Source organism: Scyliorhinus torazame, chromosome 2, assembly GCF_047496885.1.
Source record: "Scyliorhinus torazame isolate Kashiwa2021f chromosome 2, sScyTor2.1, whole genome shotgun sequence".
NCBI lineage: Eukaryota > Metazoa > Chordata > Chondrichthyes > Carcharhiniformes > Scyliorhinidae > Scyliorhinus > Scyliorhinus torazame.
The window spans coordinates 149,149,040-149,168,318 of NC_092708.1; the positions used below are offsets into that span (position 1 = coordinate 149,149,040).

A 19,279-nucleotide genomic window follows, 5' to 3' on the forward strand; every position below is an offset into this window, starting at 1 on the left:
ATTACCCCTCTCTCTGGCTCTGTAAAGAGTTAATTACCTGCAAAGTAATTAAGTATTCAAAGTATCGTCTTGCATCTTGGACTTTGTCTATATATGTTTCTGGAACCTACCTCTTCATTCACCTGAGGAAGGAGCAGTGCTCCAAAAGCTAGTGATTCGAAACAAACCTGTTGGACTTTAACCTGGTGTTGTAAGACTTCTTACTGTTGTCAAGGGTAGACAGCTAGCTGTGAACATCAGCTGCTGAATATCTCCCTGGACGCAGAAAAGACCTTCGACAGAGTTGAGTGGAATTACCTCATTAAGGTACTGGAGTGGTTCGGGCTGGGGACGGGGTTCAACCCGTGGGTGAAACCCCTGTACAATGCCCCCAGAGCGATCATTCGGACCAACACCACCAGCTCTGAACATTTCCATTTGCACAGAGGCACCAGGCAGGGATGCCCACTGTCCCCATTCTGGTTTGTCCTGGCAATTGAACCCCTGGCAATCGTCCTGCGAGAAGCGAGAGGTTGGAAGGGTCAGAGTCTCACTCTATGCTGATGATCTGCTCATCTATATCTTGGACCCACGGAACGGATTGTAAGAGATCATGAAGCGCCTAGAAGAATTCGGGGCCTTCTCGGGCTACAAACTCAAGCAGGACAAAAGTGAGGTTTTCCCGGTGAACCCAAATGGGGGCGGGACAGAGCTGGAAGGTCTCCCATTTAAAATAGCCCAAAACAAATTCTACTATTTCTGGATTCAGATAGCCCACGACTGGACACGGATCCACAAGTGGAATCGGACCAGTCTGGCGGAGGAAGTTAAAAAGGACCGACAGAGATGGGATGCACTCCCTCTTTCCCTGGCGGGGAGGGTGCAGACAACCAAGATGAATGTACTGCCAAGGTTCCTCTTCCTGTTTGATCCATAGCGATCTTCATCCCCAAGACCTTTTTCCAAAAATAGATAAAATGATTATGCCATTTGTATTGGCGGGGGTGGGGGGGTGGCGGGGAGGGTGAAGGAACCAAAAATCCCTAAGGCAACACTGCAGGAGCGAAGAAGCATGGGTGCCTGGCCGAGAGAGTGAGGGAATGGGTAAGGGAACCGAACACCAAATGGGTGAGGTTGGCGGAGTCCTCCTGCGCAGGAACGACCCTCCGTACCCTCCCCATGACAGCACTCCCATCCCCGCCTGCAAAACACACATCCAGTCCGGTAACAACGCTAAGAACCTGAGACCAGATGAGACAACACTTCGGCTTAACCAAGGTGCCCACCATGGCCCTCATCTGCGGCAACCAGAGGTTCCCAAGCGCCATGCTACACACCACCATTAAGAGGTGGAGAAAGGACGGGGACACTAGCAGCGACTCCTACACGGGGGACAGACTTGCGAACTTAGAAGAGCTGACGGAGAAACTGGAACTACAGAACGGACAGGAACTCCGATATTTACAAGTCAAAGACGAGGTACCCTAGCGCCCGAGAGACGCAATGTTGGAGGGTCTACTGGACGCAGACAGTATGGAAAAAGGGAACTGCGGGGACATATACGGACAACTTTTAGAAAGGGCAAGAGCACCACTGGACGGAGCAAGACAGAAGTGGTAGGATGAACTAGAGGTGGAAGTAGGGTGGAGACTCTGGAACGAAGCACTCAGTCGGGCCAACTCCACCATCTCCTGTGCAAGGCTGAGCCTCATGCAGTTTAAAGTGGTGCACCGAGCTCACCTGACAAGAACCCAAATGAGCAGGTTCTTCCCGGAGGTGGAGGACAAATGTGAACGGTGCAGGGAGGCCCGGCCAACCACGCCCCCACATGTTCTGGACATGCCCCAGGCTTGTCGAGTTCTGGACAGCCTTCTTCGAGACGATGTACAAGGTTGTGGGGATAAGAGTGGAGCCGTGGCAGTCTTCAAGGTATCAGACCAGCCAGAACTACATATGGGGAAGAGGGCCGACGCCCTTGCATTTACTTCCTTAATCGCCCGCCAGAGAATCTTGCTTGGCTGGTGATCAGCAGCACCACCACAGCTTCTTTCTGGCTGGCAGTCCTGTCGGACTTTCTCCATCTGGAGAAGATCAAATGCACCATCGAACGATGGCTTCTACAAAACATGGAGGCATTTCATCAGCCTGTTCCAAGACCTGTTTGAAGCCAATAATGGATGAAAGGGAGAGAACGACAAGGGGGCCAGAGGGCCCCGCCAACAAAGCCGTAAGAGTAAAATGAGCAATGAATAATCCATCTACAGCGGAGAAAAGGGCTTAAGACAGGGCTCAAAAATAGTAGGAAAGGGGAGGAGGGGATCGGGAGTCGGGGGGAACAAGGGGGGTGGGGGAGAGGAGATGCCAAAAAAGGAATAGCATGTAAATTGTAAATAATAACCGTTTCAATCATCTCGTGGACAGTACACAAATGCTTCAGTAAAACTATAAAAACGAAAGGAAGGACAGGATCATTATCAAAGACATGACTTTTCTAATGGGGACTAAACATTATGGCATCGGTCATTCTATTATTGATGTTCAGAAAATGTTGGCATATGAAGTCATGAAAGGTGAAATTATTTTTAATGATTGAGTACCTGCAGAAGCGTGATTTTGAGGACCAGGAATGGGACAAGCTAGAGCAATAGGAGTGCACTGGAGGTTACCACGCAGGCACAGGAGAAAAATCAAATGTAAGTTTGCTGCCTGTATTGGATCAGATAACAAAGGAATTTGAGGATAGCACCAAATACGTCCATCACAGAGGAAAGAAGTTGATGAATCCAGTGGTGTAGTAAGGGCAAGCTGAAGAAGACAGAGGCCAGACCCAGAAGCTGAGCATGTGCAAATACACAGTTGCTACAGCTATTTCTGTTACTTCAGGTTAGTATTGGTAGATCTATGCCATCTAGCCCAAGCTGAGGAGGTTCTGCAGATATGTAGCCATGGTAAAAACATGGAACCCAGGTTGGGTTGTGTGCTCCTGTCGGCTGGAGATCAGAATAGCTTATACGAGGAGAACAGTTATAATTCTTCAAAGGGAAGACAGAGCTTTAAAAGACTTTAGGTGGTTGTGGTAGTATGTATTGGGGGTCATGTGGGACTGGAAGCCCTAATGTCATTGGCTGACAGATCCCGGGTCCTGGTTGGCCGTTGACCTCATACTCCGTCCTGAAGGCGAAGTATAAGAAGCCGGTGCCTTCCCCGCAGGCCAGTTTACTATCGGGCTGCTGGGGAACAGACACGCTTAATAAAGCCTCATTGACTTCACTGTATTCGTCTCATGGAGTCTTTGTGCGCTACAATTTATTAAGCGTGCCTAAAAAGGACTATGGAGCTCAGGATCATTCCAGAATGCCTGAGGATCAGCCCCCACGCAGTGAATGCGGCAGCAGCCTTCAAACACTGGCAGACTTGCTTCGAGGCCTACCTCAGACCGACCACCGGCCGGGTCTCAGACGAACAAAAACTGCAGGTCCTGCACTCGAGGCTGAGCACGGAGATTTTCACCCTCATTGAAGACACCGACGATTTCCAGACGGCGTTCGCAGCACTGAAAAGTCTCTATGTCCGCCCAGTTAACCAAATCTACGCTCGCTACCAGCTCGCGACGAGACGGCAAGCTCCCGAAGAATCGAGGACGAGTTCTACGCCGCGCTACCCACGCCTACGGCCCCGACCGCGCGGCAGGCCATTGGGCCCCGTACGTACCCGTCGCGGCAAACCCCCCCCCCGGACACCCCACAGGCTTGCGCGGCCCAAACGCCGAGTCGCACCGGGGGCGCCCGCTGTTATTTCTGCAGCCAGGCGAAGCACCCCCGACAACGCTGTCCGGCCCGCGCAGCCATCTGCAAAAGCTGCGGGAAAAAGGGCCACTATGCGGTGGTGTGCCGATCCCGCGAGGTCGCCGCCGTCCCGGGGCCACAGGGAGCCCTACAGGCAGTCTATGCCTCCCAACCCCCCCAGCACGCCATGTGCGACCCGCAGGCGCAGCCGCTCTGGGTCCCGACCACCGCGGTCCCGGGAGAACTGGGAGCCCTGCACGCCGCCTACGCTCCCCAACCCCCCTCCCCGCAGTCCATGTACGACCCGCCGCCGGCGCTCCCGATTTGGGTGCCGGCCAACACTCTCCACGGAGAGGAATGGGTCTTTCGCGTCCCGAACGCCACCCTCACCCCCCTCCCGCGCCCCACGCCTGACCCGCCGGCGCCGCCTACCTGGGCCCCGACCGCCGCTGTCCCCGGTGAGGGAGCTCCCCCTGACCCGCCGGCGCCGCCGACTTGGGCCCCGACCACCGCTGTCCCCGGTGAGGGAGCTCCGCGCGGTCCTAGCGCTCGCGGCCCCACGCCTGTCCCGCCGGCGCCGCCGACCTGGGCCCTCACCCCCATCCCGCGCCCCACGCCTGTCCCGCCGGCGCCGCCGACCTGGGCCCTCACTCCGTCCCGCGCCCCACGCCTGTCCCGCCGGCGCCGCCGACCAGGGCCCTCACCCCCGTCCCGCGCCCCACGCCTGTCCCGCCGGCGCCGCCGACCTGGGCCCTCACCCCGCACCCCACGCCTGTCCCGCCGGCACCGCCGACCTGGGCCCTCACCCCCGTCCCGCGCACCACGCCTGACCCGCCGGCGCAACTTACCTGGGCCCCGACCGCCGCTGTCCCCGGTGAGGGAGCTCCTCGCGCTCCTTGTGCTCCTTGCGCTCGCGGCCCCACGACTGACCCGCCGGCGCCGCCGGCTTGGGCCCCGACCACCGCTGTCCCCGGCGAGGGAGCTCCGCGCGGTCCTAGCGCCCGCGGCCCTGGCGCTCGCAGGGAGGGAGCTCCGCGCGGTCCTAGCACCCGCGGCCCTGGCGCTCGCAGTGAGGGAGCTCCGCGCGGTCCTAGCGCCCGCGGCCCTGGCGCTCGCAGTGAAGGAACTCTGCGCGGTCCTAGCGCTCCCCAGACCCCCCAGCACACCATGTGCGACCCGCAGACGCCGCCATTTTGGGTCCCGACCACCACGAGGGGAGGAGGGGCGCCGCCATCTTGGACCGCCCCCGACCTGTACGACGCATGGGGGCGGCCATTTTGTCCACCCCCGACGCCATCTTGTGACCCCTCAGCCACGTACGATGTATGGGGGCAGCCATTTTGTCCATCCCCGACGCCATCTTGGACGGCAACAACGGACCACACCCTACTACTACAACCACGGCTCGCTTCGGTTACGCTCGATCAGGCTCGGTCCCGGACTCTCCAGACGACGACGACAACGGTCCTAATTAACGGCCACGAGACGCCATGCCTAGTCGACTCCGGGAGCACGGAAAGTTTTATACAACCCGACACGGTAAGACGCTGTTCCTTAACTACCTACCCCAGCGCACAAAAGATTTGCCTAGCTGCAGGATCCCACTCCGTACAGATCCAGAGATTCTGCATAGTTACCCTAACGGTACAGGGGAGGGAATTCAAAAACTACAAACTTAACGTCCTTCCCCAACTCTGTGCCCCCACCTTGCTGGGCTTAGACTTCCAATGTAACCTACAGAGCCTTACGTTTAAATTCGGCGGCCCCATGCCCCCACTCACTATCTGCGGCCTCGCAACCCTCAAGGTGCAACCCCCGTCCTTGTTTGCGAACCTCACCCCGGATTGCAAACCCGTCGCCACTAGGAGCAGACGGTACAGCGCCCAGGACCGGACCTTCATTCGGTCCGAAGTCCAGCGGCTACTAAAGGAGGGCATAATCCAGGCCAGCAATAGTCCCTGGAGAGCGCAGGTGGTAGTAGTGAAGACAGGGGAGAAACAAAGGATGGTCATTGACTATAGCCAGACCATCAACAGGTACACACAACTAGACGCGTACCCTCTCGCCCGCATATCCGACATGGTCAATCGGATTGCCCAGTATAAAGTCTTCTCCACCGTGGACCTCAAGTCCGCCTACCATCAGCTCCCCATCCGCCCAAGTGACCGCAAGTACACAGCCTTCGAGGCAGACGGGCGATTATACCATTTCCTACGGGTCCCTTTTGGCGTCACAAACGGGGTCTCGGTCTTCCAACGGGAGATGGACCGAATGGTTGATCAACATGGGTTACGGGCCACGTTCCCGTACCTCGACAATGTAACCATCTGCGGCCACGATCAGCAGGACCACGACGCCAACCTCCAAAAATTCCTCCAGACCGCCAAAGCCTTGAACCTCACGTACAACGAGGACAAGTGCGTTTTTAGCACCGATCGGCTAGCCATTCTGGGCTACATAGTGCGCAATGGGATAATAGGCCCCGACCCCGAACGTATGCGCGCACTCATGGAATTTCCCCTCCCGCACTGCCCAAAAGCCCTGAAACGCTGCCTGGGGTTCTTTTCGTACTACGCCCAGTGGGTCCCCCAGTACGCAGACAAGGCCCGCCCCCTAATACAGACCACGACCTTCCCTCTGTCGACAGAGGCTTGCCAGGCCTTCAGCCGCATCAAAGCGGACATCGCAAAGGCCACGATGCGCGCCATCGACGAGTCCCTCCCCTTCCAGGTCGAGAGCGACGCCTCCGACGTAGCTCTAGCGGCTACCCTTAACCAAGCGGGCAGACCCGTGGCCTTTTTCTCCCGAACCCTCCACGCCTCAGAAATCCGCCACTCCTCAGTGGAAAAGGAAGCCCAAGCCATAGTGGAAGCTGTGCGACATTGGAGGCATTACCTGGCCAGCAGGAGATTCACTCTCCTCACTGACCAACGGTCGGTAGCCTTCATGTTCGATAATGCACAGCGGGGCAAGATTAAAAATGACAAGATCTTAAGGTGGAGGATCGAGCTCTCCACCTTTAACTATGAGATCTTGTACCGGCCCGGAAAGCTGAACGAGCCGTCCGATGCCCTATCCCGCGGCACATGTGCCAACGCACAAATTAACCGCCTCCAAACCCTCCACGAGGACCTCTGCCACCCGGGGGTCACTCGGTTTTACCACTTCATCAAGTCCCGCAATCTCCCATACTCTTTAGAAGAGGTCCGTACAGTCACAAGGGACTGCCACATCTGCGCGGAATGCAAGCCGCATTTTTTCAGGCCAGATGGAGCGCACCTGATTAAGGCTTCCCGCCCCTTTGTACGCCTCAGTCTCGATTTCAAAGGGCCCCTCCCCTCCACCGACAGCAACGCATATTTCCTTAATGTAGTGGACGAATACTCCCGCTTCCCTTTTGCCATTCCCTGCTCCGACATGACCGCGGCCACAGTCATTAAAGCCCTGAACAGCATCTTCACGCTGTTCGGTTACCCCGCATACGTCCACAGCGACAGGGGGTCCTCTTTCATGAGTGACGAGCTGCGCCAGTTCCTGCTCAGCAAGGGCATAGCCTCAAGCAGGACGACCAGCTACAACCCCCGGGGGAACGTGCAAGTAGAAAGGGAGAACGGCACGGTCTGGAAGGCCGTCCTACTGGCCCTACGGTCCAGGGATCTCCCAGTTTCACGGTGGCAGGAGGTCCTCCCGGACGCTCTCCATTCCATCCGGTCGTTATTATGTACAAGCACTAATCAAACGCCGCACGAGCGTCTCCTTGTCTTCCCTAGGAGGTCCTCCTCTGGAACGTCGCTGCCGACCTGGCTGGCGGCCCCAGGACCCATCCTGCTCCGAAAGCATGTGCGGGCACATAAGGCGGACCCGTTGGTCGAAAGGGTTCACCTCCTCCACGCAAACCCCCAGTACGCCTACGTGGAGTACCCCGACGGCCGACAGGACACGGTCTCCCTGCGGGATCTGGCGCCCGCCGGCACCACGCACACCCCCCCCGACACCATCAACCCAACCACCCCCCTTCCTGCCACCGCCGCACCCCGCGACCGCCCCCTGCCCAGGAGGATCAGTCCCCCTCCCCTTTGCACCGACAGCTGAGACCGTGCGGCTCCCGGAGGCGACAACGCTGGTACAAGCACCACCACCACCGCCGGGGCCGAGGCGATCGACACGGACGACCAGACCGCCCGACCGACTCGTGGCGTCGATGTAAAACAAAGATGGACTGTTCAATGAACATTTTGTTTTTCCTATACCCTCTGTAAATAGTTGTAACAGGACGATACTGTCCAATACTGTACTACCATGTAACTGTTCTATCCTCCCAGGACCAGCCCTGTAAACCCTTACCACCATACGAAGCATCACCCCGCCGGGTTCATTTTTGACAAGGGGTGAATGTGGTAGTATGTATTGGGGGTCATGTGGGACTGGAAGCCCTAATGTCATTGGCTGACAGATCCCGGGTCCTGGTTGGCCGTTGACCTCATACTCCGCCCTGAAGGCGAAGTATAAGAAGCCGGTGCCTTCCCCCGCAGGCCAGTTTACTATCGGGCTGCTGGGGAACAGACACGCTTAATAAAGCCTCATTGACTTCACTCTATTCGTCTCATGGAGTCTTTGTGCGCTACAGTGGTATTTTGCAGTGCTGCCAACCGCCAGGATTATCTAGTCCCCCCGTAAGACTTTTGGATGGGCTGCTGAATTCCCTGTAGTGCGATGTCAGAAAATCTCAGCCCTTGTGACTGAGTTTGATAAACTATATCCTGTGAAATTCTGAGCAAATTCATAATACTTCTCTTAGTTCTATCTACCATTCAATGGGTAATTTATAGTTTATAATCAGTCTGAAATTTTTCCTGTCAATTCATGTTTAACTAATGTTGATTCTGGGTGTTAGAGTAGGTGGTTAGCTAGATAGTATTTAGTGGTTGTTTTATTTGACTCTTGTATTGTACAAGTCTTCTGTTTTAAACCGCAGAGTCTTGTGTTTTCATTCTTTCAGTAGATAACTTGGATTTTGAATTTTATTTGTAACCGAGATCATAACACCAACCTCTGGGTAATTTCTCAACCAATCTGTCGTTAGAGCACTGTGACTAAGCCACCCTTCTTTTCAAAGCTAGAACTGGAAGGTTTATTATTAACCAGCACAAAGGAACTCCAGTTAGCTGGTTCTGAAGTAATTCCAGGAGAATCTCTGGGCATAATTATTTCATGCCCATGTTAGCAGGTTCAAGAATGAGTGATTAGGGGGGAGAATTCTGCAAGAGGTGCAAAAATCAGTTTCATGCCGATCTGAAATGACAGTGGGACCTTCCAATGCTGCCTTTCCTGATGGGTTGCAATTCCCACCAGAGGTCAGTGTGAAACTAATTTGCATCCTGCTAATGGAATGCTGATGAAGGCCCAACTGGAATCTTGGCCCGCATGCCTAATTTTCCATGGTGTCAGTGGGAAAACACAACTGTCTGGAACACATCTGGACCAACGTGGCATCCAAAAATCAGAGCTTACTTTAAGAAAGCCTTGGTTAGATTGCAAACATCCAACAAGAAGATGAAGGGCCTCCAGCTATTGGATCCTGGAGCACCACATGCAGCATTGGGTGGGCGGAGCTTCAGCTATATGGATCCTCTGTGAAGCCGCTTCCAGAAGGCGGAAATTTACCAAGCAACAACCACGCTCTATCTTGGACCTTCTGCTAGGGACCTCCCTCAACCTTTAGACTTTATTCCAGGGACCTTGCCATGGGATCAGACTTTCTTCCAGAAACATTGCCATGGGATTGGATTATCCCGCTGCAGGTGGAAAGCAGCAGGAGTTACTATTGGGCGCAAGAGTCTATTGAGGGAAATGGCTGGGTTAAAGAAAGTTAGAAGAGGACTAAAGATGTGGTGGATGGGTGGAGGCCTAGAGGGGGGCTTAGCAGTTGGGAGTGCAGAAAGGGTATAGGGTTACAGGGGTGTTGCAAGACGGCAGATAGAACTGAGGGGATGGGTGGGAAGGGCCATGGTGAGTGCTGGGTGCGGGAGAAGGGGGTTAGAATTCAGCAGAATTATGTGCAGGTGTGAAGGGGCATGGGGGTGTATCTATGCATGGGGGCTGTCCAGGTGTGAAGGGGAATGGGGTGTGTGCAACTGTGAAGGGTTCACAGGAAGGGATCAGTGGAGTCAATTGTGGACTCCTGTTGAACAAACTGAGGGTAGACGTAGTATGAAGGAATGGTGAAGGTTATGTGGGCCAAAGGATAAAAGTATGATGATGTAATGTGAAGGGGCGTCAAGTGTGGATATGAGATACACACCCACCCGGGGAGTGTGCAGGAGGAGGCAAGATAGATCAGTTGTTTCAGGGGTGGGATTCTCAGGGTGGAAGAATACTTGGATGTTGACTTGCACTTGTCGAAGAAGGAAGAAGGTCGAAGCGTAACAAGAGGAAACTGGGGAGGTTGAAAGTAATGACAGGGTGGATCGCAGTAATGGGGAAAAGCATAGGTTTCTGGGAGATGGCTCATGGTGCCGGGGCTCATAAACAATGTAAATACCACCATTTCTGGTCTGGTTGAAACTAAGCAGAGCCTGATTGTCGGGATCCCAAGATGATGCATGGGACGAGAATCAGTAGGTGGGTGGAGATGCATGTCATCTCAATTGGAGAACAGGGGCGTCATTCTCCGCCGGCGGGAGTCTCCGTTCTGCCGGCGCTCGGGGGTTTCCCGACGGCGTGGGGGTGCCCCACAATGGGAAACCCCATTGACCGGCCGGTGTTACAGAGACTCCCGCCGGCCGGTCGGCGCAGAAATGTGGCGGGGCGGGTAGGAGAATTTCGCCCCTGAAAGGGAACCCCAACAGGTAGTATTGACAATGCTAAAGACCTGGGACAACATGGGTCTTTGATGGATGAAAGCTCAGTGTGCACAAGAGAGTGCGTGCACATGGCTTGCAAGGGCCCTGGCACAAAGCCTTGTCTCCCTGCAAACATTATTGAAGTGAAAGTGATTATAGTTATCCAAGTAATAATTATAATAACAATCTTTATTGTTGTCACAAGTAGGCTCACTTCAATGAGATTACTGTGAAAATCCCCTTGTCGCCACATTCTGGCACCTGTTCGGGTACACTGAGGGAGAATTCAGAATGTCCGAATTACCTGACAGCACGTCTTTCGGAGCTTGTGGGAATCATTTGTTCATCCGTTCAACAAGTTGTGATCAATATTTCTTGATTTTCCTGGGCATGTGACTTCTTCTCGGTGGTCTCTGACATCTGCAGCAGGGTTGGAGGCAGCATGCTGACTAGTTGACATTGTTGCCTTCGTTGACCTCTGAATGACGGTGAGCTCAGCTGACCCTGCCTCCTTAGGCTGTGGACATGTGCCCATGTGGTGACCACCTACACTCGAGTTCATATCCACCAAGATGTGTGTCTCTGGGCAAATCAAGGGTGCAGGTGTCTGCAGTGATGCCTCTACAGGTGCACATCTCTCTTGCCCTTTCTCCTGGATCCTCTGAAGGCTAAGACTAGGGCTTCTGCTGAGGCTACACAGGATTCCTCTGGCTCAGGCTATGGCCTCTCCCTAGTTTCACTTGTAAGTGAAAGAGGGGAGAGCAAGTGACAGTTTGAGCTGTTGCCAACATTGAGGCATACACGGCCCTCATGTTTCTATATCATGCATGCATCTTTACTGGGTGGAATCCCAAGTCCAAGCTCACCATCGCTAATTGGCAAGCCCCACTCTATATTTCTCCTTGAACTCCATGAAAACCTTCAGGCATGGGTGACCCCCACCCCCACCTTTGCATTCTTGCTGGTTGCCTCAACTTATCCTGCTCAAAGACAACAGAAAAGATGGGTTTGAGAGGAATTGTATGTTGCATCCATTTGTACATTGCAATTTCATGTTCATTTCTGATACATCCATTCTTATAGATAACCCACTGGATTGTGTGACATGGCTTTCATGTTCTGTAAGTTGTCCAGAAGGGTTGTAGGGCAGTTCTCTCCAGAAAATTGAACCCATCCACATCCAAGAATAAAGCCAAAATTTGCAGAGGCTGCAGTGCCCTCTGAACTGGAGTTCATTCCACACTTCACACTATTGATCTTTCTATGTGGAAGGGTGAAGGAGGCACAGTGGTCATGCATTTTGCTGTCCAGTGAGCTGTGTTGGAATATGAATGTGCTGATAGTGGATGACACACACATGAAAAATCACATTTGAGTGAGGAGTCAAAGGGTTACTGGCATATTGAAATTATTTCTGCATGAATGATTGTGTTCAGGAATGGTGGGAGAGAGAACAAGTTGCAATGCACTATTTTATATGGACATTTTTTTTGGCAAATTGAATTCCTTAATACAGTAAATAAAATGTAGGTCATTTATGTTTTATAATTATCACTGTTTTGCCACAGGCTGCCTTTAATGATCTCCAGACCCAAGCTATGAACTATTTGAAACAATTGTTCAAACCTGATATGTTACTCAGAGGTCAACATACCATACCAATTATGAAGTTTGAAGGGCAAAGGTAGGTAAGAATCTTGGTTTTTAAAAAAGGTTTTCATGTCATTACAAAACCTGTCCTGTGCACGAGACTGTAATGTTAATATTGAATGATAATACTTACCCCAACTGTTTTCATTTACGTAAAATCAAAAAACTGAAATATAAACACAAAATGCGAGATAAACTCAGCAGGTCTGGTAGCATCTGTGGAGAGAGAAACAGATTTAACGTTTCAAGTCCATATAGAACATAGAACATAGAAAAATACAGCACAGAACAGGCCCTTCGGCCCACGATGTTGTGCCGAACCTTTGTCCTAGATTAATCATAGATTATCATAGAATTTACAGTGCAGAAGGAGGCCATTCGGCCCATCGAGTCTGCACCAGCTCTTGGAAAGAGCACCCTACACAAGGTCAACACCTCCACCCAACACTAAGGGCAATTTTGGACACTAAGGGCAATTTATCATGGCCAATCCACCTAACCTGCACATCTTTGGACTGTGGGAGGAAACCGGAGCACCCGGAGGAAACCCACGCACACACGGGGAGGATGTGCAGACTCCGCACAGACAGTGACCCAAGCCGGAATCGAACCTGGGACCCTGGAGCTGTGAAGCAATTGTGCTATCCACAATGCTACCGTGCTGCCTTTAAGAACAAATTAATCTACACTATATCATTCTACGGTAATCCATGTACCTATCCAATAGCTGCTTGAAGGTCCCTAATGTTTTTGACTCAACTACTTCCACAGGCAGAGCATTCCATGCCCCCACTACTCTCTGGGTAAATAACCTACCTCTGAATATCCCCCCCTATATCTTCCACCATTCACCTTAAATTTATGTCCCCTTGTAATGGTTTGTTCCACCCGGGGAAAAAGTCTCTGACTGTCTACTCTATCTATTCCCCTGATCATCTTATAAACCTCTATCAAGTCGCCCCTCATCCTTCTCCGTTCTAATGAGAAAAGGCCTAGCACCCTCAACCTTTCCTCGTAAGACCTACTCTCCATTCCAGGCAACATCCTGGTAAATCTCCTTTGCACCTTTTCCAAAGCTTCCACATCCTTCCTAAAATGAGGCGACCAGAACTGTACACAGTACTCCAAATGTGGCCTGACCAAAGTTTTGTACAGCTGCATCATCACCTCACGGCTCTTAAATTCAATCCTTCTGTTCATGAACGCTAGCACACCATAGGCCTTCTTCACAGCTCTATCCACTTGAGTGGCAACTTACAAAGATGTATGAACATAGACCCCAAGATTTCTCTGCTCCTCCACATTGCCAAGAACTCTACCGTTAACCCTGTATTCCGCATTCATATTTGTCCTTCCAAAATGGACATTCACACTTTTCAGGGTTAAACTCCATCTGCCACTTCTCAGCCCAGCTCTTCATCCTATCTATGTCTCTTTGCAGCCGACAACAGCCCTCCTCACTAACCACAACTCCACCAATCTTTGTATCATCTGCAAATTTACTGACCCACCCTTCAACTCCCTCATCCAAGTCATTAATGAAAATCACAAACAGCGGAGGACCCAGAACTGATCCCTGTGGTATGCCACTGGTAACTGGGACCCAGGCTGAATATTTGCCATCCACCACCGCTCTCTGACTTCTATCGGTTAGCCAGTTCGTTATCCAACTGGCCAAATTTCCCACTATCCCATGCCTCCTTACTTTCTGCATAAGCCTACCATGGGGAACCTTATCAAATGCCTTACTAAAATCCATGTACACTACATCCACTGCTTTACCTTCATCCACATGCTTGGTCACCTCCTCAAAGAATTCAATAAGACTTGTAAGGCAAGACCTACCCCTCACAAATCTGTGCTGACTATCCCTAATCAAACAGTGTCTTTCCAGATGCTCAGAAATCCTATCCTTCAGTACCCTTTCCATTACTTTGCCTACCACCGAAGTAAGACTAACTATCCTGTAATTCCCAGGCTCATCCCTAGTCCCTTTTTTGAACAGGGGCACGACATTCGCCACTCTCCAATCCCCTGGTACCACCCCTGTTGACGGTGAGGATGAAAAGATCATTGCCAACGGCTCTGCAATTTAATCTCTTGCTTCCCATAGAATCCTTGAATATATCCCGTCAGGCCCGGGGGACTTGATTATCCTCAAGTTTTTCAAAATGCCCAACTTCCTAATAAGTATTTCCTTGAGTTTACCAGTCTGTTTCACACTGTCCTCTCCAACAATATGGCCCCTCTCATTGGTAAATACTGAAGAAAAGTACTCGTTCAAGACCCTGTTTCTCTCTCAACAGATGCTGCCAGACCTGCTGAGCTTATCCAGCATTTTCTGTTTTCATTTACATTTTCATCATTTCCTGGGGTTTTTTCTCTCTCACAATTCACGTATCCAATCATTCTGTGAGCAAAGTAATCTGATCACGTCTCTCCTGGTACTATTGTTTAAATATAATTTTGTTCTGATGTTGTGACACACAAGCGACGGTGAACTGATCATTTTGTCAAAGTGATGGCAGCATGGTAGCACAATGGGGGCAGCACGGTAGTACACAAGGGCAGCACAGTAGCACAGTGAGGCAGCATGGTAGCACAGTAGGGGCGGCACGGAAGCACAGTGGGCGCGGCACGGTAGCACAGAGGGGCGGCACGGTAGTACAGTGGGGGTGGCACGGTAGTACAGTGGGGGCAGCACAGTAACACAGTGAGGCAGCATGGTAGCACAGTAGGGGCGGCACGGACGCACAGTGGGGCGGCACGGTAGTACAGTGGGGGCGGCACGGTAGCACAGTGAGGCAGCACGGTAGCACAGTAGGGGCGGCACGGAAGCACAGTGGCTGCGGCACGGTAGCACAGTGGGGCGGCACAGTCGCACAGTGGGGGCGGCACGGTAGCACAGTGGGGGCAGCATGGTAGCACAGTGGCCGCAGCCCGGTAGCACAGTGGGGCGGCATGGTAGTACAGTGGGAGCGGCACGGTAGCACAGTGGGGGCGGCACGGTAGCACAGTGGGGGCAGCACGGTAGCACAGTAGGAGCAGCACGGTAGCACAGTGGGGGTAGCATGGTAGCACAGTGGGGGCAGCACGGTAGCACAGTAGGAGCAGCACGGTAGCACAGTGGGGGCGGCACGGTAGCACAGTGGGGGCGGCACGGTAGCACAGTGGGGGCAGCATGGTAGCACAGTGGCCGCAGCCCGGTAGCACAGTGGGGCGGCACGGTAGTACAGTGGGAGCGGCACGGTAGCACAGTGGGGGCGGCACGGTAGCACAGTGGGGGCAGCACGGTAGCACAGTAGGAGCAGCACGGTAGCACAGTGGGGGTAGCATGGTAGCACAGTGGGGGCAGCACGGTAGCACAGTAGGAGCAGCACGGTAGCACAGTGGGGGCGGCACGGTAGCACAGTGGGGGCGGCACGGTAGCACAGTGGGGGCAGCATGGTAGCACAGTGGGGGCGGCACGGTAGCACAGTGGGAGCGGCACGGTAGCACAGTAGGAGCAGCACGGTAGCACAGTGAGGGCGGCACGGTAGCACAGTAGGAGCAGCACGGTAGCACAGTGGGGGCGGTACGGTAGCACAGTGAGGCAGCACGGTAGCACAGTAGGAGCAGCACGGTAGCACAGTGGGGGCGGCATGGTAGCTCAGTGGGGGCGGCACGGTAGCACAGTGGGGGCGGCACGGTAGCACAGTGGGGGCAGCACGGTAGCACAGTGGGGGCGGCACGGTAGCACAGTGGGGGCAGCACGGTAGCACAGTAGGAGCAGCACGGTAGCACAGTGGGGGCGGCACGGTAGCACAGTGGGGGCGGCACGGTAGCACAGTGGGGGCAGCATGGTAGCACAGTGGCCGCAGCCCGGTAGCACAGTGGGGCGGCACGGTAGTACAGTGGGAGCGGCACGGTAGCACAGTGGGGGCGGCACGGTAGCACAGTGGGGGCAGCACGGTAGCACAGTAGGAGCAGCACGGTAGCACAGTGGGGGTAGCATGGTAGCACAGTGGGGGCAGCACGGTAGCACAGTAGGAGCAGCACGGTAGCACAGTGGGGGCGGCACGGTAGCACAGTGGGGGCGGCACGGTAGCACAGTGGGGGCAGCATGGTAGCACAGTGGGGGCGGCACGGTAGCACAGTGGGAGCGGCACGGTAGCACAGTAGGAGCAGCACGGTAGCACAGTGAGGGCGGCACGGTAGCACAGTAGGAGCAGCACGGTAGCACAGTGGGGGCGGTACGGTAGCACAGTGAGGCAGCACGGTAGCACAGTAGGAGCAGCACGGTAGCACAGTGGGGGCGGCACGGTAGCTCAGTGGGGGCGGCACGGTAGCACAGTGGGGGCAGCATGGTAGCACAGTGGGGGCAGCATGGTAGCACAGTGGGGGCGGCATGGTAGCTCAGTGGGGCGGCACGGTAGCTCAGTGGGGGCGGCACGGTAGCACAGTGGGGGCGGCATGGTAGCTCAGTGGGGCGGCACGGTAGCTCAGTGGGGCGGCACTGTAGCACAGCGGGGGCGGCACGGTAGCACAGTGGGGCGGCACGGTAGCACAGTAGGAGCAGCACGGTAGCACAGTGGGGGCGGCACGGTAGCTCAGTGGGGGCGGCACGGTAGCACAGTGGGTGCAGCATGGTAGCACAGTGGGGGCGGCACGGTAGCACAGTGGGAGCGGCACGGTAGCACAGCGAGGCAGCACAGTAGCACAGTGGGGGCAGCATGGTAGCACAGTGGGGGCAGCATAGTAGCACAATGGGGGCGGCACGGTAGCACAGCGAGGCAGCACAGTAGCACAGTGGGGGCAGCACGGTAGCACAGTAGGCGCAGCACGGTAGCACAGTGGGGGCAGTATGGTAGCACAGTGAGGGCAGCACGGTAGCACAGTGGGGGCAGCACGTTAGCACAGTGGGGACAGCACGGTAGCACAGTGCAGGCAGCACTATTGCTTCACAGCTCCCGGGTCCCAGGTTCAATTCCGGGCTTGGGTCACTGTCTGTGTGGAGTCTGCACGTTCTCCCCATGTCTGCGTGGATTTCCACCGGGTAGTCCGGTTTCGTCCCACAGTCCAAAGATGTGCAGGGTAGGTGGATTGGCCGTGCTAAATTGTCTTTAGTGTCCAAAAAGTTTAGGTGAGGTTTCTGGGTTACAGGGATAGGGTGGGCTTAAGTAGGGTGCTCTTTCCAAGGGTTGGTGCAGACTCAATGGGTCGAATGGCCTCCTTCTGCACTGTAAATTCTATGATGTTAATTTTGTCTCAAGCTGAGGGAAGCGAACAAAAACATGGCTCAATTCAATATGCAGTTATTAATGTGTATTTCCAGCTTAATTGTGTGACTTTTTAAAACCCTTTTTCATTCATTGATTTGAATGGGCATCTCTTCTGATAGTGAAATCATCCTATCACCAGGATGATTTAAATGTACAAGATCAAACAACAAAATTATTGCTGACAAAACACAGAGGAGTAGTTCAGTGCAGTGGCCGGGGTGGAAGGGGGCTTTGAGTGGGGGGGGGGGTGGCTGGAAGAGGGTTTTGGGGAGAAGTTTGGGGAGTGGGCAGCATGTGCGGGCCAGGGCACGCTACAATGCTGGGTGGGGGCGGTGCCAGGTGCAGGCTCATGTGGGGAGGGGGAGGACAGTGCTAACTCAGCCATGCGACCAGTATAGGTCGTTGACTTTCTTGCAGCATTGGGTGCTGGTCCTTCTGGTCACGGTGCCCGAGCTGATGGCCACTGCCACTTCATCCCAGGTGGCACTGGCTGCCCTGGGGCTCACCCTCCGGGACCCTCGGGGGAACAGGACATCCCTCCTGGCCTTGACCGCCTCTAAAAGCTTCCCCAGGTCTGCATCCCCAAATCATGGGGCCGATCATCTTGGCGCCATGGCTGAAAGCTGAGTGAAGTTAGCTGTGCACGTGCAGTTTAAGTGCTGCTCTACCTTGTTAGCACGGGGCTGACGAGGGCGTCACGGCAAATCGGCTGGCCAGCCTTTATTTGCAGTGTGAAGCCCATGGGGCCTCATTCAGTGTGCCAGTTAACATTATATTGCGGTGACGGTCTCGGTGGGCTGAGCACAGGGAGGCTCACGGCAGCTCCCGCTCGCCACTACCCTTAGAAATATTTTGGAAGAATCGTGCCCTGGGTTTGTACCATGAATAAACCAAGTGTACACTCTCTGGAAAGAATGGAATAAACCACAGACCCTTTTACAGATCAGGCCAAGAGTTGACAAGAAGCCATTCAACTCCAAGGAACAGAAAAATAGAATTAGAAGAAGACAACCAAGTGTTAGAAAGACAATCTACGATGCAACTTCGAAATGAACAACATATGCAACTAGCCTTACACTCCTCCAGATTTACTCGAACATGATCTGGAAAAAGCGGCAACCTCCACACCCACATGAATCTGTAAAGACAGAAACTCAAGTGAGGGAGAAGGGGTACCTTAATAGTAATGTAAATACATTGGGTAAAGAGTTAGGGGTGGGGGGGGGAATAATATGAGAGTTTCTGGCATAATAGAGGTTAATGTTGAACTGGGTACAGTACAGCTCACAATGTGATATAAAGACTAACATGGGCAGAGTCCAGAGACCTATGCAGAAGCCAGCATGGAGTTTGTTCCTAGCTTGGACCTTTACTGCGCATTTATTAGTTTCTAATAGGCAATAAATACTTATTGTTGAACTTCCTGAAACAAAAGATATCTTAGTAAAACCTGCTTAGGCCATCCATGAACCCCAGGCAGCTATTTGCACTACTGCTGGTGCCTTCACCACATCAAGTTACTCCTCTTCCTTCTCCTCTGAACAGGCTTTGTGCTCAGCAGGTTCTTTATGGAGCTCCAGTCCTCACTGTTGAATTATGTTGTGCAGGGTATGGCACACCACTACCATTCTCAATATCTTCCTGGTGCAAGCTGAAGTGCAGTTTGAGATCTGCCAGGTATCTAAAGGGCATCATTGTCATCCTGAATGCCATTTGATTGTATTTCTCCTGAACATCAATGTCTCATCCACCAATGGGTTTC

General features: G+C 53.5%; 1 protein-coding gene across 1 annotated transcript in view; it reads left to right on the forward strand.

The window, feature by feature from the left end:
- Positions 1-19,279, forward strand: part of ankar (ankyrin and armadillo repeat containing) — a 397,884-nt gene that overhangs the window by 76,453 nt on the left and 302,152 nt on the right. The window contains exon 5 of the mRNA XM_072494724.1: positions 12,175-12,290. Coding sequence (XP_072350825.1) covers positions 12,175-12,290 — 116 coding nt within the window. The remainder of the gene's footprint in view (positions 1-12,174; positions 12,291-19,279) is intronic.